Source organism: Heterocephalus glaber, unplaced genomic scaffold (assembly GCF_053883595.1).
Source record: "Heterocephalus glaber isolate CG9 unplaced genomic scaffold, H.glaber_assembly_v1.0 deba00000818, whole genome shotgun sequence".
Classification (NCBI taxonomy): Eukaryota; Metazoa; Chordata; class Mammalia; order Rodentia; family Bathyergidae; genus Heterocephalus; species Heterocephalus glaber.
Window position 1 is genome coordinate 4803901 of NW_028258164.1, and position 26202 is coordinate 4830102.

Consider the following 26202-nt stretch of genomic DNA (forward strand, 5'->3'; position numbering starts at 1 on the left):
AGTAGAAAAGTTTGCTTAAATAACTTTCCAGGTTTTCTCTGGTCCTATGATAAAAGATCATCTGGAATTTAATATGCACTAAAAGTAGTATTAATAAAAATTCCACCTGATTAGTAACAAAGAATAATTTCTCTACCCACCTCTAAATGGGTTAAAAATTTTTTTGAAGGAGGAGTCAGAGAAGTAGGCTGGTATGTACTACATTGCCGTTTCTGTTGTACTTTCCTCTTAATTTCAGGCTCTACATGTGATTCAGACTGTTCTGTTTTCTTCATTGTACGTTCTAAAGGAAGGAAAAACACAAAAGTGTTGAAATTAAATTTAACAAATTTCTCATGATTCCTGTTTTAAAAAATAAAACCACTAACTTATATTCCTAAAGACTGTTTTAGTTAAAGTAGTGTCTCAATGTGCATAATAAAAAATAAGCAGAACTTGAAGCTTAAGTCAGCAGAGGGCCTATTTCTCTTGCACTTTTAGCTCCTCAGCAGGATCTCCACACTCCAGGCCACTTCATCACGTATGCTGTTGCTCTCCTCAGGTTACTGTGTGCTACTAAAACTACAGAAGCATTCCTGCACTGAACCACATACATATCCTTAGTAATGAGGGAAAAAAAATCTGAATTCAAACTTTGGGTGCAACTGTTTAAACAAAACTAAGTTCAAACAGTTTGAATTTAAGAAATACAGAAGATAATTCTCCTCATTCTTTCACTGTAAATTTTAATGCCCTGTCCACATAATCCCAACCTTGCTAAATACTTCTATGCCCTATCTTTAATATTCTTTTTTAAGAATAAAACATTTCATAATATTTATTTTGATATTCAGTTCCATTTAGAAGCCTATAAAATCATTTTTGCTCAGCGAAACCATACAGAGGCTAAGTGATTACCATCCTCTCAGCTTTTGCAGCTTTGTATTAATGAACAGAGCTAGATATTAACCATGGACTATTCCTTGCTTCTTCTTAATCCTCTACTTCAGATGCTTAACTCTTGCCCAAACTCCATTTTTGCTCTTTTCAAATTCTTCTCCACTAAGGAGCTGGGTATGGTGGCGCACATCTGTAGTTTCATCATCTGGGAGGCTGAGGCAGGAGGAGTTTGAGGGTAGCCTGGGCTACATAGGGAGATCTTGTCTCCTAAAACCAAAATGAAAAAAAAAAAAGTACTTCCCCACTATTGCCAAAGTGTTCTAACACAAAAATTTGATGCTGTTGTCCTAACAATTAAAGTATTTCATTCCAGCAGCTAAGGTGAAAAACAATCTAAATCCCACCTTGGCAAACAAATATTCTTGATGATGCTCCAGTCCTACTTCCAAACTTTACCTCAAAGAGGTACAATTCTCCATGGTGTTTTCTCTTTTACCCTCTTACACATGTTCTCTTCACAAGCAAGGCCAATCCAATCCATCTGGTGAACGCAAAGCTTTCTTTGCTAAAAAGCTGTCTTAGTCCTACCCTTGCCACAAGAAGCAATCCTTGAAGTTTCCATAACACTTTATCTGTGCATGCATAAGCATTCATTTTATTTTGTTGCATTTATTTGTACTGATCTGTTTTCCTTAGTAATAGCTCTGAAAGAGCAGAAACCATGTTTTAGTCACATGTTTTCCTAGCATCTAGAAACTGCACATGGTATGGATTAGACAACCACATGGATTAGTGAACCACATGGGAGACAACACTGTATGATACATTAAAAAAATTAAACTACACGAGTGGGGGTAAGACATGATGTTCTCATGTCATCTCTGAATGTGGCTTACGCTTTGTCACACAGAGATGATGATTCACGCACAGATCTAGAATCTTACAAACAGCCTGCTGGTATGGAGACAAACCAAAGATGCTTTTTTTTTTCCCTCCCATGATGTTTCACCTGAGGTTACAGAGAGGCCTTGGCCATGCAGAGCATTCAAGTGTTAACTATTTCCATGAGGGCTAGCTTACTTTATTAATTGGATATAAACAAGCAATTTCCATACAAGTGATTATTAAAGCACTCCAAGGTGGCACGATGAGTAAAACAACAGAGGCAAAAAGTATTCTTACAAAATCAGAAAATATGCAAATGCAGTTACCCAGAACATACCAATTATTTGTGAAATTTAATTTACAACAGAGCAGTCTTAAAACTCAGCCACCCAAGCAGGGCACAGTGTTCCATCTTCTTAAGGGGCTGAGCTGGGAGGGCCATTTGACTGACCCCAGGAACTAGAGACCAGCCTGAGCAACAAAGAGGGGACCTATCTCAAAACAACAAACCAACCAAAACCCAAAACACACATCCTCCTCCAGTTTTCTGGCCTTACTAAAATTATTAGTATGCAAAAGAAACCTTTTCCCTCATAAACATATTTTACTAAACTTTGTAAGCTATACAAAACCTGTGTACATCATTTTGCTCAAATATGTATCTGTCAGATCTTAAAAACAAGCAAATTCACCATACAATGTACAAAACAGTACACATAGTACTAAAAAATGGGTGTGTAGTCTTTCCTTACTATCTGTTGGGGACTTGCTCTAGGACCCCTCAAAGATAACAAAATCTGCAAATGCACAAATTACTTACAGAAAATAGGATGCATATAACCTGTGTACCTCCTGTATAATGTGTATCATCTCTACATTACTTATAACACCTAATACACATTATAAATGTATAGAGCTGCCTGTATATAGAGAGAAGAGGTCCGAAGTTGTATTATATTAAAATGATAATAGCAGCCCTTGTGGAGTATGAGAGGATTGTTTTCTTCTGTATATGTGTTACAATAATAAATCAGGTGACTGAGCTATAATCACACAATATAATTTCATTAAAAATGCAATCAAGCTAGACATGGAGGCACATGCCTGCAACTCCAGTACTTTGGGAGGCTAAGATCAGGAGGATACAAGTTTGAGCTTAGTCTGGGAAACTTTTTGAGACAGTCTTGTTAAGTCACTACATTGCCCAGGCTGGCTTGAATCTGTGATCCTCCTGCCTCAATTTCCCAGAGTGCTGGTATTATAGGTGTATGCCAATACACCTGGCAAGCTTTTTAACTACAAAATTGCTAGTAAGTGCTGATGTATGTCTACAAATTATCAAAATTCATATGAAGTGCCTCTTTAAATTCAAAATAAAGGCAAATAGAATTAATCTTAAAACAAATTGCAATCTTCATGAAATAATATATTCAGTATTATGACACTGCTATTCATCCTACACCCAAATATATTTTCACCTACACAACACAAGAGAAGCTAAAAAGAGAGGGCTCTGTTGCCCTTCAATATAGAGTCCACCAAAAAAATGCATACACACTTCAGCAGTTTGCCATACCAATAAATGTCTAGACGCTAATGGCCACTGCTTTGAGTACCTCTTGTAACTGTAAAGATCGAAGGTGACTTGTATTAATCTCACGATGTCTCAATAAATTTAGTATTAAAATATTTATGTTTTTCTTTTCCTGATGTATACATTTTTCAGTGGACTCTATTTAAATAAAAGATGCAGTATCTCAATGTAATTCTTTCAAAAAAATTTACAAGTTAAATGTACCAACATCTCTCTCCTGAATTTGCAAGTATTGCCCATGTGAACCTCATTTATTTATCAGCCTGCAGATATAAAGAACCATGTAAAGAGATACAACTCTTCCCTACACAGGAATTAATAAATATAAGAGATGAAAGTAGAAAATGACCATTAGCCAAACATCAACCAATAACTGCTGCCAGCAAGACCCACCAATAAGCTGAGAGTGGTGGTGCATGTCTCTACTTCCAGCTACTTGGAGACTGAGGCTAGTTCACAAGTTCTAGGCCAACCTGGGCAATGCAGCAGGACCCTGTTTCAAATTAAAAAAAAAAAGCCGGGTATGTGGCTCAGTGACAGAGCCCTTGCCTAGTGTGTGTGAAGACCTGGGTTCAACCACCAGTACTGCAAAAATAGAATAAAAAAATAAAGATCCACCAATGGATGCTAATAAAATCAGTGGGTGAAACTTTTAAGGAAAAGTAGAATAATTCCATAGTCTTGGAACATCTCATTTAGTATCTTTATTAAGGACCAAGGGGAAAACTATTTTACAGTGAAGAAATCCAGCATAAACTACCTTAACCAACTGATCAAGGTATGCATCACCAGTAGTAAGGCATATGAATGTCATGTAATCCTTGATATCATGCCCTGAGAAGAGGTGCAACATCCCTTCTGTGAATCTTGTCAAAATGCATACAGTCAATCTTATAATGAGACACCATCAAACCCAAATGGAGGAGGCATTACCCAAAGCAGCTGAGTCTTCAAAATTGTGAAGGAAACTAAGAAAACCTGACAACTAAATGAAACTGGATCCTGGAATGAAAAAGGGACATTAGGAAAAAACTGATGAAATGTGAACAAGAACAATAGTTAATCTTACGCCAATGCCAATTTATTAGTTTTGATAAATGTACTACTGATTAGAAAGATGTTTGCATCAGGGAAAGCTGGGTTAAGGATAAAAAGTCATCTCTTTGGTTGTGAAAGGCTTCAAGCTCAAACTTTCCACTGCTTGAACAGCAAAGTTTGAAAAACTGCTCAGAGTTCATAACTTTGCTTGACAGTCCAACTAAAATTCAGACTTGAAAAATCCTGTATGGGGCGAGAGTGAGTCACTTGTTGCGTCTCACTGGACAGAAAGGAACGACACTTCCTCAGGGCCACTCTCGCCCAGACAACATACAGTGAGTGCTTGTGTTAGTGTGTTAAAACATTCGCCATTGGGCTTTTTTTCCCTCTTTATTTGCATAAACTATAACCATGGCTCCAAAGTTTGTGATACCAACAGTAAAGCTAAGAGGAAAACTGTTAGAACCACAATACAGTCAAAGAAAGAAATTGTGAAATTTGTTAAACTCCTGGAAAAATAAATCTGTAAGTGTAATTTTTGGGCTCCAAACCAATTTGGTTTTTCATTATTTCTTATGGGAAAAATATGTTCACTTCTTGAACTTCTCAGTGTTCAAACCTGAATTTGGAATGAATTGAGTTTTACAACTGAGGTATCACTATATTTTAAAATAAAGTTAACAACAACAAAGATTAATACTATTACTTCATGAATGGTCTTTAATTAGTTATTTGTAACTAAATTATGAGTATCTAAAATTCTATCACTTAAACTCTCTATAATGCATTTGTTCAATGGGAATGATAATACTTGCACAATTCTGAGGATTAAAAATGAATAATAATTTCTATATGAAAAATAATATGAGAAATAATAATTTCTATATGATTGAATAATAATAAAATACAATGACAAAAGCATGGGATTTGGCATCAAACAGGCCTAGGTTCTGATACCAGTTCTACCATTTGCTAGCTCTGCATATTTCAGCAAGCTATATAATCACCCTGAGTCTCAGCTTCTTCCTCTGTACAAAACACAGGGAAAAGATCAATTCAGGTGTAGAGATTTTGGGATGGAAGTCAGGATAACAGTAAATAATGAATGTAAAACATTAGACTTAGCATCTGGTACAGATGAAGAGCTTAACAGAGATAGAAAGTGTAACAGAATGTTGAAGGCAGTCACTATTACCAAACTAAATAAATATGAGCATAATTATGTACTGCAAAGTATAATAATTCATATTCAAAGTGGGTGCAATAAAGTAGAAAATATGCCTGCTTCACAAAACAAACTTAGCTATTAAGAAAACCTAGCTATTTAAAAATAATTAGATTTTGGAACTTAGTGCCATGAGAACCTTTTAAACAAGCAAAGTCCTGGGAAAATCAAGGAGGACACATATTAAGAATCAATATTTTGGGCTGTGGATTTAGCTCAGTGATTCCGCCACCTGCCCCACAAGCACAAGGATCCGAGTCTGAACCCCAGTACCAAAAAAAAAAAAAATCAATATTTTTGGTGTGGGGATTTAGCTCAGTGGTTCCGCCACCTGCCCCACAAGTGCACAGTTCCAAATTCAATCCCCAGTAAAAAAAAAAAAAAGGAATCAATATTTTAGATAATGAAAATCCATTTGATGGTGAAATATTTTTCATAAATGTCATCTGTCCTTATTTTAGCATTAATGAGTTTATTGAAAACTATTTCACAACAAAACCCAGTATTTCATATATACTAATATATGTATATAATTTTTACAAACATATTTCTATTCACACTGTTTCTCCAACATCTATTATTAACACTTTTTCATGAGATGTCCTCATTTTAATTTAGTTCCCTAATGCAACCTATATTTTAGGATCAAATCATTAACTGAAAAGACAACATTGCAATACAGTTCCAGGTCTTCTACACTCAATTTTTAAAAAAACACAAATCATACTCACAGGACTGTGTTGTATTCATAGGACCGCAATCACCACAACAGTATCACATCCAAGTTAAAATTCTCAAATCATTTATCAAAATTTTTTAATATATTTTTATTATATGTAGGAACATTCTAAACTCAGTCTTATTTCTACTTATACCTTTCATTCACAACACAAAACTCTGAACAAGTGTAACAAAACTATATACTTACCAACACCTTGGGCCCGACTTAACCTTACAAGATTAATTTCAACTTTTTGGACATGAGGTGGGTATTCTTTCCTAGAAAAGGAAATTTATATAGTTTACTTAAACAGGAAATGCAGTTTTCAAAGTGAAAAAGTTAAGGGGATACTTACAATACATTTACTAAAAGTAAATTAGCTTCTTTGTCATATAGAGTGATACTACAAAATAGTAAAACCATAGCTAGATATGGTGACATATGCCTATAATCCCAGGTACTTGGGAGGCTGAGGCAGTAGGACCACAAGTTGAAGGCCAGCCTGGGCAACTCAGTAAGACCCTGTCTCAAAATAAAATTTAAAAAGGGATGGGAATGTAGCCTAGTTGTAGAGCATTTGCCTAGCGTGAGAGAGGCCCTGGGTTTAATCCTCAGCCCCATAAGGAAAAATCAAAAACCAAAACCCAAAAATCAAAAGGTTAAAAAACTGCGTTATATAAATATACTAAAGCTTAGAGCATTACGAGATCCCTAACAAACAATGATTATTTTACTCAAATTGTCAATCTATCAGACACCATAAGAGGCAGACAGTTGAATAAAAATAAATTCAGATCATCATCCTTTCATAACAGTCACTGTTTTATTTTTATTCTATTTTAAAAATTATTTTTTGAGACAAGGTCTTGCCATGTTACCCAGGCTGGCCTCAAACTCTTGGGCTCAAGCAATCCTCCTGCCTCGGCCTTCCAAATAGCTAGTTCCCATTTGTCTTAAAATATTACATTACTTTGTCAAACTTCATGTACAATCAATTTTTAAATAGAATTCTTAGTAGCTAGATGTCCAAAATACTATATCCATATATCTCAAATCCACTAATTTTGGGAAAAAGCAAAAGCCCTATATCTAGCTGTGGAATAAAAGCATTATATAAGGAAAACTACAGAAGTGTGACAGACTAGGGAGCTACAATTAGTTACTTTCCCATCCTAAATAAAAGCTGCTGAAAGCATCAGAAAATCAAGATATTTTATTTATTTATAAATCTATTTACACTACTGACCAATTTTTCTATTCATGACATTTCAATTAATCAAATATCCCAAAAATTTTTCTTGAAAGGATTTCGTATTCCTATGTTATAAGTCAAAATGCAAAATGAAAACAAACTATGAAAACCACAAAAGGAGAAAATATTAACAGTGTTGATAGTGTATCTGGAAAGCAACAAATATAGAGTATCATATGCCAAGTACTGGACTAAGTGCTTTGTATCTATTAATCCTTTTACTGCACAAAATAATCTTGTAAGGTGCATACTATTAGCACTTTATAGATGAGGAAAGTGAGGTACAATTAGGTTAACGAACTTGCTCATGGTCACACAATTAAATGGCAATATCAGAATCTGAATATTGTCAAATTGCATCAGTACTGAGGGCAACATCAGGTCCAACCAGACAATTTCCACTCTGGTAAGATTTTAAGATTTGTGAGGATACAAATTTTGAAGATGAAAAATTACCTTAGATGTAGTAGGTGCCATAAAAAAAGGTTACATTTTCAGCTCCTAATTGCAATCTTAGAACTATAATAAAATGTGTATTTTTATACTGTGTACATTTTCACGCTAAAGCATTACATAGGGCTGGGAATTTAGCTCAGTGGCACCGTGCCTGCCTCACAAGTGCAAGGTCCTGAGTTCAATCTCCGGTAGTGGTGGTGGTGGGGGGCACAAGAATTATATACAGATATAATGGTCTTACTCTTAAATAATTGCATTCTAATGCCCAGTTTTTATAATTCTACATTTTGAAAAAATAAAAATGCTAACTTTAAAATGTAACACAGAAGCAGTGAATCTGAAGCAAATACAGTAATACTGTTATGGTAAACTCCCCAGTAAGTTTATAGTTTTAAAAATTAAAGGGCTGGGGATTTAGCTCAGTGGTTCTGCCACCTGCCTCTCAAGCTCAAGGACCAGAGGAGTATGATCCCCAGTACCAAAAAAAATATATATATGGACCACAAAAAAGTAGATATTTTAAAGTACTACAGATTATTAACAAGTTACAGGGTGGCTATGAAGTCTGAAAATACAGATTTCTTTTTTTAGTTTTAATTTGCTTAATTACTTTATATTAGGATATGCCAAAAGCACAGGCTTATTCGGTGAAAATAACTAACACAAATGCTCTGAAAGAGTAAATCATATAGACATGTACAGGGATTGATGAAAATGCTGCACTAATAAACTATAATTTTTTTGTCAGATATAGTGGTATACACCTGTAATTCTAGCACTCTGGGAGGCTGAGGCAGGAGGGATCATAAGTTTGAGTCCACTCTGGGCAACTTACTAAGACTGTCTCAAAACAAAATATTTTAAAAGGGTCCAGGCATGGTGACACACGCCTGTAATCCCAGCACTTGGGAGGCTGAGGCAGGAGTACTGTCCCATAATGAGTTCAAGGCCAGCTTGAACTACATAGCAAGGCTGTTTCCAACAAAAGGCTAGGGCTATAACTCAGTGTAAAGGCCCTGTTAATCCCTAGTAATGCAAAAACTAAACAAACTACAAACTTTGCAGTCCGACACACAGTGCATTACTAATGAGGATTACCACAATAAATACATCATGTAATATCTAAAACCTTAGCACGAACTGTAATTTAATATTAAATTACTATGTACACCTGTTTCTATTTCCCGACTTTATAACCACCCTTTTAATATTTGCTACATTTTCCTATACAGCTAGAAAAAATTAAGTTTTATTTTTAAAAGATGAATTGCAAAAATAAAGGCATCTCAAATTTAATACAAGAATATAAGATGTTTAAGATAAAAAAGTGTTTGGTACAAGAATTGAAATAATTTTCTAATCATAAGCTATCTTATCTCTTTTGAAACTCAGTTTTTTAAAAATTTTTTAATTTTTTATTAGTGATCCAAAAATCAAAATGTATGTTAACTTTTTTCAGACAGGGTCTTGCTGTATAGTTCAGGCTGGCCTTGAACTCTGTAACCAAGGGTGGTCTCGAACTTGCAGCAATCCTCCTGCGTCAGCCTCTCGAGTGCTGGCTTACAGGCATGCACCACCACACCTGGCTCTGTATGCTAACTTCTTGATCTGAGGGATTTTTTTCTGTTAGAGACACAAATATCAATCTCCAAAATGCTAAGAAGCTGAAGCCTAGAATTTAACTTTTTCACTGGATATTTCTTTTCCACCCCAAACCAACTAGAGTTAGGGAAACTTCTTCTATGGCAAAACATACATAATGCAAAGTTCACAAAAACACAGAATATTAATTTGTAGGTCATCCATGCTAATCATCTCTGTATCATTCCAATTTAGTAGATGTGCTGCTGAGGCAGTGTTTCTGGTACCACCATCCTTTTTCCTAATAAGTTCCTAAAATGAGCCATTTCTTCACATTCCTTTTACTGCAAAGAAGTACTTTATAAAGGCAGGATCTGGAGAATGTTTTGTTTTTTGGCCTTGCTTTAAAGGTAGCTCTTTTATTAGTATTTCCATCACTTGCAAACGATGTCAAAAGATGCAAATTTCTGCTGGGTGGTGTCATGCAAGGGAGGAGTATATTGAGTTCCAGGCCAGCCTAGGCTACATAGTGAGTTCAAGACAAGCCTGGACTATGTAGTCAGACCCTGCCTTAAAAAAAAAAAAAGACATAAATGTCTACGAAGAAAACTATTCATCAGTTAGAAACTCTTATTCTAATCATTTTTAACTGATAAAGCAGTTTAATTTTTAAAAAAAGTATTAAAATCTCTAAAAATTTATTCTAACCAAAAGGTTGTTGCATTTTACATATTTTAGGTGTGTTCCTATATTTACTTGTTATACTCTTACAAACTGTGTTTATCTATACCAGTACCATCAAAAAAAAGAATTTCTCTAGCTTTGTTTGCACTTCTCTTGTGGATCTAAACATGCCTTTACTTGCAAATTGTTATTTTATGATTCTTGTAAGCAATACAGTACAATGAAGTTTAATCAAACCAGTATATCTTATTAAATATATTCAACTGGATTACAATTACTGTAACAGTTAACAGGATTCTTGTTTTGCTTTCATCTGATTTTATTTTTAGATTTGTATATTTCACTGTTTTTTTCCCTCTTATTTTTATACAATTTTGCATTCATTTGTCCATCCCTCATGCCCCTCCCCCCATGGTTAATTTATCAAAGGACTAGCTATTTTCTTTCTCTCAACCCTTCTTGTACTTGTGGACTTCTGCTGCATTAACATGTTAACATCACTGCAGAAGCTAGGGTATAGTTCAGTGGTAAGGCTACAACTATTTCCTCAAACACCTGTATTGGTGTATCACATCTCTAATAGAATGGGACCTTCAAAATACTTTTATTTTCCTACCTATCCTCTCAAGAAAGGTCTCTTCCAAAATAAAGCTTTTCATTTTTCCACCTTACCCTTTCCCAAAAATGACTGCTTTTGCTTCTGCTTTTTTACCTATCCGACTTGTAAATTTTAGTAAGACAGTTTTGGATACCTAGAGAGTAGGACCAATTTTCCTTTACAGCACATTTCTATTTAGACAGTAGAATATATTGAGTTTTAACTGAATGTCACTCAATCTTTTTGTGCCAATTGTAAATAATTTATATAAAAGATTGTGTTTTAGACTCTACAATATTTATTAGGCAATAACAATTCCCTAACAAAGGTGCTCAGAATGCTTTTATTCCTTAAATATAAATCCAAATTCTTCAGATCAGCTTGGAAAGTCTTTTTTGATCTAGGTCCCAGCTAATCATGAAACATTCTTTTCCTTTAGCTCTACCCTTCAGTTACAGTAGCCCCCACCTTTTTTTTCCTGTTCTTTGAACCTATCCCATGCATTAATAACTAATCTGGAAAAGCCACTCTTATGATCATAAAACAGCTGAGTCCTTATTTAGTCCTTGGTCAAACATTAGCCATGTAATAGTTAAGAATTTCTGTAACAAAGTGTGATCTAAAGAATACCACAGTGTCATGTTATCACACTGCATTCCAATTATACTTCTCTACATTTTAACTTTCACTGATTTTAACTTTTACTTTTACAGTATTAGTGTTTGCCCCATCAGAATGTTAACTACAGCTCTTTTACAGAGTTGTGTATCACTAGATCCTTATGCCTAGAGCACAGCACTTGAAAAATACAAAAAAAAAGTGTATATATAAAAGGTAGTACATAATCAGAAGTGTATTTAATTTTATAAACAACTGTATAAGGATACCAATGTTGTCAAAACAACCACTGGCCACTATGCAGGCCTATAATAATTAAAAACATTCATTTGTTAGCCAAAGTACAAATGTCATAGTTTGAGGATTTGAAGGGTACTGTGGAAAGCTGGGCATGGTGTGCATGCCTGCAAACTTGTAAACCCAACACTTGGTAGGCTAAAGCAAAAGGATTGTGAGTCTGAGGCCAGCAAGACCTTGTCTCAAACAGAAATACACACACACACACACACACACAAGGTACTGTGAACTTATTTCTATTTATGGATTTGACAGCTTGGCTGGTAGCTGAATATACTCAATCTGTTCACTATTTTACTACCTAGTCCTTCCCTAGTGTTTCCATATTCAATTAGTATTTTCTTTACAGTAGGCTTTATTATGCAGCAAGTCAAGTCATTCTTTACCCTTATTTATTTTTGTTTAGAAAAAGTCCTTAATTTGCTCTTCTCAAGTAATCTACTAAATTAAGAATCAAATGTCTTGAAATAACAAACTGACAAGAGACTTTGAACAGAATTGCATTAAACTCACCTTATTTTAAGAAAAAATGGCTCAAATACAAATTCTTACCAAGCAGAAACATAATATATGTCTTAGATTAGGTTCTTTAAATGTATTTATAAGGGGTTAGATAACTAATTTCACAACTGGGTATTCAATTTTAGGTGCTGTGAATGAGATCATCTGCCTTTTCAATATACACTTCAATTGATTACAAGTGAAATTATTATTAATCTTATAGTCTATCACAAGATGGCAACCTTTTAGAGTTTTCAATAATACCAACGACCCACTGCAGTATGCATGCCATAGGTTCATCACCACTGGTCTAGCATCTTATTCAAAAATTTCAATGACTCTTACAATTCTAAGAAAGAAGGTATTATGTAAATATAATTTTATTTTCAGATACCTTGAAGCAGCAATTTAGTTATTATGAACTGGTTCCATCTTTCTACAATTTAGCAGCTCTTATCGAAAGTATCTGAAATTTATTTTTGTAACCAAAGAATTCTTTTTCAGAGATGTATTCTAAGAGATGCAGTTAAAGATTTTATATGAAAAGTGATTCATCAATATGTTTTATCTAATAGTGAATAATAACCAAATGGGCAGATAAATTATGTATATATGTAAGGTAAGTTTTTATGCAGTTATTAAAATTAATTTTCAGAAGCCATCTTGATACAGGGAAGTACTCAGAACATACTGTTAGGTAAAAATTCAGAACACACAGTTATATTTTCATTATGATGACACAGTGTTAAGTATATTAAAAAGTGCATAGGAAATAAGATAAAAAGAAACACATCAAAATCCTAACAATGCAATATTCTAAGAACTTTTTAAAAAATTGTAAAATTTTAAAATGTATTTGGCTTTTCAAACGCACCCTGTAAGTAAACATTTTTGTTATTTCCCACATTTTGATTGTATTCTTTTCATCTTCCTGTTTCCAAATTTTCTACAATATATTTTCTACAATAAAAATATTAAAAACAAATTCTAAATTTAAAAAATCATCCTGTGTTTCAGTTTTATAATGTGTCAATAGATTCTTTATCCAGGGAGAGGAAAAAAAATGCAACAGTTCTAATACTGGAGCACATATTCCTGGTTGTTCGTGCTAACACTCACAGTACATTTACAATCCACTTGGCCATCAGTCAGAAAAGAATCTGAATCCTTCAAATGATCAAAGTGACCCACACTTTTAGAACCGGCAACACGTTTCTTTTTTTAAAATTCTGCAGGCTCTGGAGCTTAATACTGTAATTTATTTGTTTACTTTAGCGTGGGTTTACGCTTCTAACATACCTCAAGGTACTCAGTATATAGTACAAGTGAAAAACATCCTGGAAAGATTAATCTTTTACAACTACCTCGTTTGTTTGGGTTTTTTTTTTCTCTTTTTTTGGTACTGGGGATTGAATTCAGGACCTCGAGCTTGCCAGGCAGGCACTGTGCTGCTGAGCTAAATCCCCGGCCACAACTACCTAGTTTTTATTAGATAAACCATTGTCCTATGAATTTATTTCAGAAGTTTAGATTTATTTCATTTAAATTACATTACATTTATTTCACTTAGAGGTTTACATTTTATTTCATTGGCTTACACTATTGTTCACAGAGGGAGGCTTATGTGAATAAAATTTTATTATATAAAATCTGGTAACATAAATGTTCTTAGTTGAGCTCTGATAAACACAAAATAACTTTAGGTAAGGATCTAAAGAGTTATAGGCTATAAATTTAGCCTTAGTAAAGCGCTCAGATATATTTGTTGTAGGATCACTGATACAGTAGCTTCTTTTTTTTTCTTATGTTTTAAAATTTTTTTTTTATTTTTTTATTTTTTGTGGCTTCTTTAATCTAGTTTTCAAGAGCTTTAAAGTTCTTACAAGTAATCTCAGCACACAGACTGAAAGAATTTTAATACCTATTACTATTAATGTCCACCAGTTTCACATGTTTTTTTGTTTTTTGTTTTTGGTACTGGGGATCGAACTCAGGACCTTGCACTTGCGAGGCAGGTAGCGGCACCACTGAGCTAATCCATGGCCCAAGTTTCACATGTTTACAGTAAGTCAATTTTAAATAATTATTTGTTCCTCACAAGACTACCTTAACATTGGATAAATACCGTTACTGCCATTTTAAAGCAAGCAAAGAGCCTACTTGCTGGTTATGCCGGTATATCAATCTTCTAACCACTACTCTAGCATTGTTCCAATGAGAATGTAAGCTACAAGAGGGTAAACAAATTTCTCTCTGCTCCTAGAAGAGCACCTGTCACATATGGGTATTTAAATATTTGCTGTATGTATCAGTTAATAAACTCTCACTATATAAATATGCATAAGACATCAAAGCAGTGGAAAAGAATCAGTATAAAAACATGACTAGTGCAAAAAAGGAAATAACCTAAGACCTTTTTATCATACTAATATAACAGTACCTACATTTTAATTACTGTAGCATAGCATACAGGATGAATGTGTTCATTTCGATAAAACAAGAGTCATATGTATAATTATATGAAGTTATTTAATGTACAGTATATTTCTAGCAATTTTATTAAATATACTGCATTAGAGCATCCTTACTAAAAACACAGTCACTGATAAGTCAAAAACTAAAGATATAATATTTGCACAATCCATTCAATTAAAGCTCACAGACGTGAAATATTTCGGAATTACAAAATGTTTAAATCTTTTTACTAGAAGGATCATCTTTTTTTTTGGTACTGGGGATTGAACTCAGGATCTCGAGCTTGCCAGGCACTCGCTGTGCTGTTGAGCTAAATCCCTGGCCCGGAAAGATCATCTTAAAATTTGTATCTTTCAAATTCAGTGTTCATGAAGTAGAATTTAATACATTTTACAAACTATTGCAGATTTTTCTTTATTTCCCCTACATCTTTAAATACAATTATAGGGTTGAAATTACAGAATTAAAAAAAATTATAGAACGTCCCAAGAGGACTGCTTTAATGCAAGGGCTCCTAACCTATCTGGGAGATGGGAAGGCAGGGTTCACAAAAGACTTCTGCAAATCTCATGAAAACATGGAACAAATACATACACAACAGATTTCTCATACTTATTACTGGGGACAGTTACTCGTAGAGTCATTTGATTTAGAATAATTTTATTTAGAACATATCATCATTCCATTATTCAAAGAAATGTATATTCTTAAAATCCTTTTACTGTGTTATTATATTACTCAACTCTCTTCTAAAAGATTACGTGGTGCCAGTGTTTTCACAAAGGAACAAATACAGATAGAGGAGAAAGTTAATCATAAAATTCTGTTACACTTTTTTTTTCTTTTTTGGGGGGTCAGAATAGAAAACATCTGATGTTTAAGATTTTAACTCTGGCTTAAAGTATTCTAATTCTATTCTCCCTCTGCTCTTTACTACAGTAAGGTATTAAAAGCAGCAGCATTATCAATGAAATACAAAAAAGATTCCCCCTGCCCAGTACCAGGGATCAAACTCAGGACTTCGTGCTTGTGAGGCAGGCGCGGCAACAAACAAAAAAGATTTTGATGATACAACTGAAAGCAACTTTACTACCAAGGCATGGAAATAGTCTACTTTTAACATAAAGTAGTAATTATTCATGAAAAAATATATGTAGAAAATTATACTAAAACACCACCCAAGAAGCCAAATACATTATAATATTAATAGGTTTCCTTGCATTAAAACAATAAGCCTGAAGGATTGGAGATCCAGCCCAGAGGTATAGCATTTGCCTACCATGCACAAGGCCTTACTTCCATCCCCATCACTGCAATTATCATCATCATCATCGTCATCATCATCATCATCACCATCACCACCACCACCACCACCACTATCTCTAATGATAAACTCTAATGCAATAGATATTTCCCAAAGCATATAAATAATCTAGACTTTTACTGCTATACCCATGCTCTCATTTCATCAGTATTAATCTTACCTTTCTTTTCGGTCCGGATTGCTTAAAACATGAAAAAGAAAAAAAAAGTAAGAGGCAAGACCTCATTGTTGATATATCATTGTAGTTGTAGTAACTGTACTTAATAAGGCAAAATTATAATGTGATTAATTTGTTTTAAAGACATCCTGTATATATTATAGTCTACGTTTTATAAAATTTACTGATTCCAATCCTATCATCAGGTATGATTATTTGCTGTTGATTAAGAAAAAAAATTTTAAGGCTGAAACTTATACACAAAAATCCTGGAATAAATAGTGTGTATTTATTTGGGAAACAAGGAAAAGCCTGGGACTTAAAATCATGGCCTCTTATCAGAAGTCCAATGTATAAAAGTTCCACACTTTTACATAGTATACGGAAACTTAAACAATTAACATCAATTACTCAAGAGTGGAACTATACAGTGTGCAATTTAGAATAAAGCCCAACATTCACATCCTGAAATTATTTAATCAAGGAATTAAATATTCAGAACTAACAATAAGCAAAGCACAGCTTACAAAAATCTCCAGATTCTATATTGACTCTTGTATTCCCATCATGTGGAACACACAAGTAACAACTTAATCCAAGAGTATTAAGAAAAAATATGGTAACATCTTTACATTCAAGAAAAATACATATATTAAAAATTTTTCAACAATGAAGGAAAGAATGACCATAAACTTAACATATATTTGAAAATTTACTCTTAAATTAGACCTAATACCTAATCTAGTCATTTCAACTTTACAGTATTGGGCCCAAAAAGTGAAAATTTAGTCTTTCTGATTTGTTATTTTTTTAAACTCACCTGGTGCAGAGAAGAGGTAGAATACACAACAGAGGTAAAAGAAACAGACTGAGTTTTCCCAATAAGCCAAGGAAATTAGGAAGAAGGAAAAATTCTCTCTTTCTCTCAACTTTTTCTTCAGAAAAATAAATTTATTATACGATACCTAATTTACAAGTCACAGCATTCCACATGCAGCTTCAATGAGTTTGTGAAGTCCTGCTCTACAGGAGCTTACATACACTTTTTTGTAACAGGGAGGTTGTTATTAATCATGTAAGTCTGTAAAAGTGTCAACCTAATTCTCAGACTATTTCACACAAAATGGAAAGGAAAATTTACCTTGAACTAGTGCTGTTCTAGTATCTTAACATTTTTTAAGGTGGGAAAAAAAGACATCAGTTTTTGTATCCATGTCGATTTAAAACTAAATTCTTTCAAGATGGTGCTGTTTGTAAATAGTTAAATTTAGCTTATATAGGAGTCCATTTTCTCACTCACTGATTATACTTGTTTTTGCAGACATTTATTTCCCCTTATAAATTTTTTTGGCTCTCCTTTAATACCCCCCCCAAGTGAAAATATAAATAAAACAAGCCCATAAGATATTCTGTTTCTTTAAGTCTGATTTGAGGGGTACAGATGGTATAGAATTATATGTTTTTTTAAATTCTACATTTCTTTTTCCATACTAATACTATTCTCTTTTACCACTATTAGTGTATGAGCAGCCTTTTATTCTTGTTTATTTCTTTTTCGATACTGGGACTCCAACTCAGGACTCTATGCTTGCCCGGCAGGCATGGTGCCGCTGAACTAAATCCCCGACCCAACCTATCTTTTAAATATGAATTAATAATATCTGGAATAGCAGTGAGAAAACAGACTGGAATTTTAATTATCTCCCAAAGATTAGCTAAATATTTAACAATCTTCACTCATTGCTTTCACTGTTTTTTTTTGAGACAGGGTCTCTGTACGTACATAGTTCAGACTGGCCCTGAACTCACCATGTAGCCCAGGCTGAACTCAGTGATCCTCCTGCCACAGTCTCGAGTGCTGGGATTACAGGTGTGCACCACCACACCAGACTCACTCACTGCTTTTTAGATAAAAAGGTGTGAAGAACTTGTTCCCCATATCTTTCACTAAAGAAGTTACAAAGGACTTAGTATTCAGGTCTGATTCATTTTAAAAAGTAAGCTGTATATATTCAAAACTAACAGTACTGTATACTGTTACCCCAAGAATACTATGTGTGAATTACCAAATTGGTAGCATTTCTTTCAATTTCAAATTAAGACATGAGAATTTTTATCAGAACCTGTAAAAGTCAGTGTGTTCGTCCTCACTTTCACCTGAACCCTAACGATTCTGCTCAGTGCCACATACCGTAAATGAATTTTCTCTCCATGCCTTTGAAGATGTGGTTGCTGTGGCATGAGTGTCCTCTTTCACCTATCCAGTACACTCAAAACTCCTTTTACCGCTTTCTTTGTTGTGACTTCTTTCTTATCAGTAATACTAGTACACATACTTTGTATATCTCTACTACTGCAGTTATTGTGTATTTATTTGTCTTTTTGTCTTTCCTAATTAAATTTGACCATCAAGGGCAAGAACTTTGTCACATTTATCTTTGAATACTGTTACTCATCTATGCGGGCTATATCACATAAAATCACTGATTCTGCAGCAAGCAAACTGAAAAACCTCTCAATGACTTGTCTTTGAATTCAAAATCTTTTTAATGACAGTCACACTGCAGATGGAATAAGAAATGTTTCTTATACAGAGTAAGTAAAAGAGAAACAAGTAGAATCTGTCCTGCTTACTTGACTCCACAGTTTTATTTATTGCCTTTAATCATTCTTGTCAAGTATTTTCACTCAGGATTGCTTCTTTGAATACAAATTAATTTGGGTCGTTGCTTTTTTTGTTTTGTTTTGGTTTTTGGTACCAGGGATCGAACTCAAGACCTTGAGCTTGCCAGGCAGGCACTGTGCTGCTGAGCTAAATCGCTGTCCCTGTTGCTGTTTTTTAAGAAACACTATTTTACTGTTAAACACTAGATCTTATAAACTGAATCTAGTCATTTACAAAGATGACCAATGGCATACATTTAAAGTATAATAGGTGCCGAGACCTATAATAAAATACAACAATCCAGTTTCCAGAATGTAATCATTTTTTAAATATTCCAATGAGGAAATAAAGGATAAAAGAATAGGTCAGTAAGGGCCGGGGAATTTAGCTCAGTGGTTCCGCCGCCTGCCTCACAGGCTCAAGGACCCAAGTTCGATCCCCGGTACCAAAAAAAAGAATAGGTCAGTACGTAAATAATTCTGAACAGATAGCTTCAAAAGCACTATTAATTTAATAATTTTGGTCATAAAATGTATCACAACTTGATTATAAACTTTAAATTAATTTTATCAGAATATCAAGACAGTACCTCCTCAGCAACAGTTTCTGTTTTTGTGACTAATGTATGAGCCTGTGTCTCCTCGTCCCTTCCCCTAATTATCCTCCTTTTATCTTCTGAGCCACACATAGGCCAAAGAGCTTAATTATTTCGTGTACTTTACACATTAGCAAAAGCCAATGTGTAATCATTTATTTTTTGTCTTTTAACTGAATTTTTCAAATATCTTGTGAAAAAACTCTGATAGAACAAACAATAGAGCGAAAGAAGGATTTAAAAACTCTTAAGTATAGGAGAGATTTAAGACTTTTATGTTACAGCAAATCTATGTAAATATCAAATAGAGCAAAAATTACTAAGGTTCAGACACATTTTTCTCCTAAGGCAGAGGAGCCCAAGTTCAAGGCCAGGCTGGGCAACTTACCAAGATGCTGTCTCAAATTAAAAATAAACAGCTTGGCATGGTGGTGCACACTGGTAATCCTAGCACTCAGGAGGATGAGGCAGGGGCAGGCTGAGGCAAGAGGACCAGTGCAAGCTCAAGGCCGGTCTTGGATATATAGTGAGTTCAAGACCAGCCTGAACTACATAGTGAGACCCTGTCTCAAAAAAAAAAAAAAAAAAACCCAAAACAAACACAAAAAATAAAACAACAAAAAAATCTAATAAATAAGTAAAAGGGTTCAGTGCTCCCTGGGTCCAATTCCTAGTACTGGGGGAAAAGCAAACCATAAAACTGAAACATTTCCTTAGTGAACAGCAGCCTTAGTTGACATTTTTAAAAAATGAAGAACAACACCTAAAATGTACAACTAATTTTAAAATTTTACTTTTTGGAAACTATAATCCAACAGGCTATTTAACTGCTACAGCCTAGCAATTTGAGTCAACTGAAAGGGAATATAAACATTCCAAAAATGGTTCTGAAAAAAATCTCCAAAGCATTTAAAATACCAAACTCTCAACTATTACTTTCATTATTTGAACATGGAAGCAATACTTTCAAGATCAACAAGAACCTTAAATGAATAAAACTATTTAAATAAAAATTTTCTGAAAAATTTAAAATTGATGAGATTTATTTCAGTACTGTGAAATTTTATAAACCTTAGCAAGTAAAGCACTAATTATAGCAGCTTTACCTTTCAGAGTTCAATATGAAAAGGATATCTCAAGCAAACACTTAAGGTTCAAATTATAAATTAGCTTAATTTAAGTATCTTCTTAGATCTGGATTGCAAAATAACAGAACAGCTTATTTTAAATTTATTTATCTATAGAATGTGATTATTTCAAAGGCAGATACACTACAAAAAAATTCAGGTCATAAATTATTTCAGAGATACATCTCTTAGAATGAAAATAGTAAAGTTTCACAAAGGAGAAAAAATTTTTTTTGTTACTTTAAAGTAAAATACCCCTTTTTTAAGGAGGGTGGAATGGAGATACTAAACAAAGAGAATTCCAATCCTTACCTTTGGGCTGCTGTTTTTACTACTGGTATTTGTACATGAGCATGATGAAAACGTCTACCATGAACTATAGTTCCAGAACATAATGACGCATTTTGTGTATTTTCACTGCAAAATTCAAAAAACAAAGAATAATTTGAATGGGGAAAAATTACATACATGTTGACCAAAAAAATTTTTTTAAAATCTGAGTACATATATAAAAATCTTTATTTTACCACTTAAAAAAAAATCTAGCCATGTAAAATTGTTCACTAGGAATCTTCTATTTCCCTAATTCTTCTTTCAAATGTCTCCAATCCAGTTCAAGGAAAAATAGAACATTACAATAGAAATCAGGATTCCTAAATTTTAACTCTGATCCCACTACTAACTTGAAAATTAGCCTTCACAATTTCTCAGTTATCTATAAATATAATTTTAATCTGATATATGGGTTGCTACTGATAACCAAATACTAAGTAGAAGTTGTTCACTATGATAGCCACTAAGAAAGCTGGGTTATATCTGGAAGACTAGAGCAGCAAGAAATCTTTAAGAAAAAAAAAAGGCCCTTGTTAAAATAATCTTAAATTTGTAGTTACCTTCTAAATGAGATGACCACTCTAGCTCATAGTGCCTTCCATTTCTAATATTATGACCGAGATTCTACTAAATATATGAAAGCAAATGCATGAGATGCCAGCCTACCGAAATGTTTCTTGTGATATGTTTTATTCAAAACCTAGCAACCAATGCAATCAATCCTACTCCCCAGATTCAAAGCAAAAGATCCATATACTGAGACCATCGTATCTCACGGCTTACTGACAAATTAAAAAAAGGTATAGGGTGGGCCTACTGGCCACAAAGATCGTTATTTCGTGCCAAACTCTTCATCTTTTCTGTAGGAAAGTGTGGTGATGCACCTATACCTCAATTTCTTATTGTTGCTCAACATGTTAAGTCCAATTGGGTTGCCTTTCAAAGTTTTAAAACTTTCACTCTTGTTTCGTCCCACATATGTCTTCAAGATGAAATCACCAGAACTAGTAGCAACAATTTCAGATGGACGATTTAACTGTAAAAAGATCCATAAATATTAAAGAGTCAATTAACACCACAATATATCAACAACTATTTGAAAACTCACTAGAAAAATGACTAAAAAATATACAACTCTTTGGGATGGAGGGGTAAGGTGACAACTGTGGTATGGACCTGAGAGTGATTCAGTTGTTATAATTTTTTTCTAAAGACAATGCAAATTTGTAGGAACGTGGGAATATATTATTTTCTTTTCATATAAATCTTTCCAAAGATATCTAAAAAACTAAGGGTAGCAGATCTCAGGATAGCTTTCTCCAGAGTAAAAAGCAAGCCTTCCCTGCTCAGAAGGCCTTGGTGCTATCTACAGGGCAGTACTGAAAAATGTGACTGCTGTTATTTAAACAGGTGCCTTTCTGTAACGATTTTTGCTTTATATTAAAATTTTTATAGAAACACAGAAACTGAAACAGGGCTTCGATACCTTCACAAGTGGAACTGTTAACATAAGCATATTAATAATAATCACCTGGGGGAGATCACGGTGTCATAGGCTGTCCCACTCCCCTTGGGAATCCCTTAACAAAGAAACCTCCTTGGTTATTTTTACTGCACAAGACACTTATAAGTTGCTTTCACACTCGGGCAAAAGTCCTCAGTTCTTAGTGATAATTCCCCAAAAATGACATTAAAAAAAAAAACCACTCTAATTTCTGTTGTTTCACTATGTTGGGGTCTCAGTATACTGCCCAGGCTTGCATCAAACTCCTGAGCTCAAGGGATGCTCCTGCCCCAGCCTCCCAAGTAGTTTGGTGTACAGGTTACATGCCACTGTGCCTGGCACTTTTCTTTTTTTTTGAGTTAAGATCTCACTGGTCTTGAATATTTGATCTTTCTGCCTCTCAGAATGCTGATTATAGGCATGTGCCACCATGACAGCATTACTTTCATTTTCAAGACAAGTTTAAAATTTTTTTTTATTCTTTCATAAGAAACTATACTCCTAAGATAGTAACTGGACTTTTCCCCCTAATTATTTCTTTTTCTTTCTTTTGGTACCAGGGATTGAACTCGGGACCTTGCACTTGTGAGGCAGGCGGTAGAACCACTGAGCTAAACCCCCGACCCATCCCCTAATTATTTCTATATAAACACCACAGTATCTCAAAAAATATCTCTCACAAAGAGTCCTCTTGAGGAAAGCATTCAGTGAGCCAGCACTCTTATTTTCTGACATATCTACATTACATAATCCAAAATATCTACTTTTGACACATTGCTTACTTTCTTTTCAAGACATTTCATTGCTTCTTTTTAAAAAAAAATATTTTATTGGTACACTTTAGGCATACAATATAATGACATTCATCATTGGAAATTTGCACCTTTACATAATCACTCTTGGTTCTTATTTTTCCCCCTTCCCCTGCACTCCCTTCAACCCCTCCATCCCTCCCTATTTACAAAGACTTTGTTTCCATTTTTTCACTTTCTCATATTAATTCCATTCCATTATTTTATTGCTTCTTAATCCAGTGATGGCAAACCTTTTAGAGCTTTCAATGATATAAACAGCCTGCGGCCTCATGCCTGCCATACATTCGCTACCACTGTCTTTCCTGGGTAAAAAGATCCTCAGGGACAAGAAACCAGAAGAGCTAAACCAAGAGTTGAGGCTATTTTCCTATAAAGCACCTATGATCCCAGAAGATCCAGCCGAGAAGCTAAAATGAAATAAATTTCCAACATATTCACATAACTAGGGAGACAAAGGCCAGAGTTCCACAGAAGTAGAAGTGAATTTCCAACATACTCACATTGCTAGGGAGGCAAATATTGAAGTTTTAAATCTACCAGGTACAGAAGGCCTTGTAAACACCTCAAAAAATATGAATGAGGATCATAGAGAACAAGTATAAATTAGAAATAGTACAGCCCTCATAGAGGAAATCCAGCTTCTTTCTAATAATATGAATTCTCAGGTGGATTAAAGTAACATGCTCAAATTTTTTATACCAGAATTACCTGGATGAGTTAAAACAAACTGCTCTGCCCCAGCAGGTCTGGGGCTGACCTCAAATTCATGCTCTTCTTGCCTCTACCTCCTAAGTGCTGTAATTACAGGCAGATGCCACCATCTGGGCTAATCTCCCTATTTTATACATTATAGGAGCTCTTCAGGTTGGGATCCAGCAACTGGACCTACAAATATCAGGTCAATTACTTGACCTTAATGAGTGATGGGCAGAAAACACTCAAATTTCCCTCATAGGTTCTTTTCTTCAACAAAATCTCTCATATAGTATGTGAAGTTTATCTCTATGTTTTAAAGATCATTAAGCTTAAAAAGCAAAGTAAGGCCAGGCATGGTGGCCCACGCTTGTGATCCCAGCACTCCGAATCTCTGCAACTTCAAGACCACCCTGGACTCCAGTGAGCTCAAGGCCAGCCTGAACTGCCTGAGACCTTGTCTCAAAAAACCCCCAATCAAACAAACAAACTCATGCACAAGGTAATTTGCCTGAACTATACTAGAACAAAGACTGGTCTGATTTCAAAGCTTTTGTTTTCCCATACCACCCCGAGGGAGGAAATTTTATAGTGTTGTTCGTAGAAAACGTGAACGTTAATTTATAACAAGAGGCAATATCAAACAATGCTATGCTAGTAAAAACTGAAATCAACAGGATACAGAACACCTCAAGAAAAATGGATCTATGCTAGAAATTTCTTAATGTGGAAATTAAACCTTCCTCTTAAGAATGAATTGTTTAAGTCAAGATTACATCGACATATAGGCACTCAGCCATGTTTCTCACTAAGGAATCAATTCCAATTGGTCCTTCCTTTTTTGAGGAGAGGGGAGTGGTACTCAGGATTGAACTCAGGGGATTGAACTACAGCTCAATATTTTTTATTTTGAGGCAGCATCTCCCTAAATCACTAAATTGCCCAGGTTAGACTTGAATTTGAGATTCTCTTGCCTCAGCTTCCCAAAATGCTGGGATTACCGGCATATGCCACCACACCTGGGTTCAAAATTTCTTCCTGAGAAAGCATGTGGGCATAGCTACAGACAACCCAAAGCCCATTATCAGGTACATACAGGATACCGCATAAGTAGGGAAAAGATAGAATGAAGGCCTCCTTGAACTTTGTTAGAAGTTAATGGAGATTTACTAAGGGCAGCTAGGGGTGGCCTCTGCCCCTGTAGATTAGACTCAAGCAATTAGAAAAACAAAGGCAAGGCAGTGAGACTCACACAGGCAAAGAAACTAAGCTCAGGAAGGTCCCAAGTAGATTAACATGAACCCCTTTACTTAACCCTTAAATCTAAACTACCTGTCCCTAAACCCCCCTCCATAATCCTAGTCTCCATCAAACAACAGGAAAGGTCACATGACCCGAAGAAATCCAAGGGGAGGACCAAAAGCAGCCATGGAGCCAATCAGATTCCAGAAGCCTAAAAAAGGAGAAGAAACCTGATAAAAGGAACTACAAAGCTCCCCACTGCTCCAGAAGGAGTATTTCCCCATTTCCCTTTCAAATGCTCCTTACTTGTCCAGAGGAGCTAGCTGTCTGTCTGTCTGTCAGTCTCTTTCTCTCCCCCCCCCCACCTTCAAATAAATCATCTGCTTTTAAAGTCTGCTTCTTTAGTTCTTTTATGGATGCTGGTTTAGGATCACCATGAGCTGCATGTTCCAGCAGAGCTGTGGGACGGCGTGGGGGTGGTGTACACCTCTTCTCAGACGTTACAATCAAAGCAAGAGAATCTACTGTACTAGTAAAATTCTTTAAATTCCCAACTCTGTTTTTCACAGGTTGCTTATATGCTTTATAACTTTAATCAGCAATAAACAACTAGTAACTCTAGCTTAGTCAGATAGGTTTCCTACCATCTGTTACATTTAGAATGTGGCTGGGACTGTGATCATTCTACAGGAGAATCACGGAATATATATTTGTAGAGATCCTCCTTTCACACAATTTAAAAATGGTAAAGCATAATTCCAGCTGCCAGAAAATTCAGAAATAACTGCTGAATTAAAACATTATAAAATGGGCATGGTGGCACATGTCTACAACCCCAGGGAGGTTGAGGATTTCCTCAAGACTAACCTGGTCTGCATACTGAGTTCAAGCCCAGTCAAGGACAGCCTGGATTACAGAGCAAGAACCTGTCTCAAAAGGCAAA

The 26202-nt window shown here is 34.8% G+C and overlaps 1 protein-coding gene across 10 annotated transcripts in view; it reads right to left on the minus strand.

Moving 5' to 3' along the window:
• Window positions 1-26202, minus strand: part of Senp6 (SUMO specific peptidase 6) — a 113259-nt gene that overhangs the window by 55954 nt on the left and 31103 nt on the right. For 6 of the 10 annotated variants that reach the window (XM_087207580.1, XM_013065221.3, XM_021243792.2 and 3 more), the window contains 5 exons: window positions 21896-22041; window positions 20985-21089; window positions 16289-16309; window positions 6550-6620; window positions 141-283 (listed from right to left, as the gene is read on the minus strand). In XM_087207580.1, the coding sequence (XP_087063706.1) occupies window positions 141-283; window positions 6550-6620; window positions 16289-16309; window positions 20985-21089; window positions 21896-21921 (366 nt within the window). In that variant the 5' untranslated portion in view covers window positions 21922-22041. Of the gene's footprint in view, window positions 1-140; window positions 284-949; window positions 1134-6549; window positions 6621-16288; window positions 16310-20984; window positions 21090-21895; window positions 22042-26202 lie in introns of those variants that run through there. The other 4 variants (XM_021243794.2, XM_021243791.2, XM_021243795.2 and 1 more) reach the window with 4 other exon arrangements.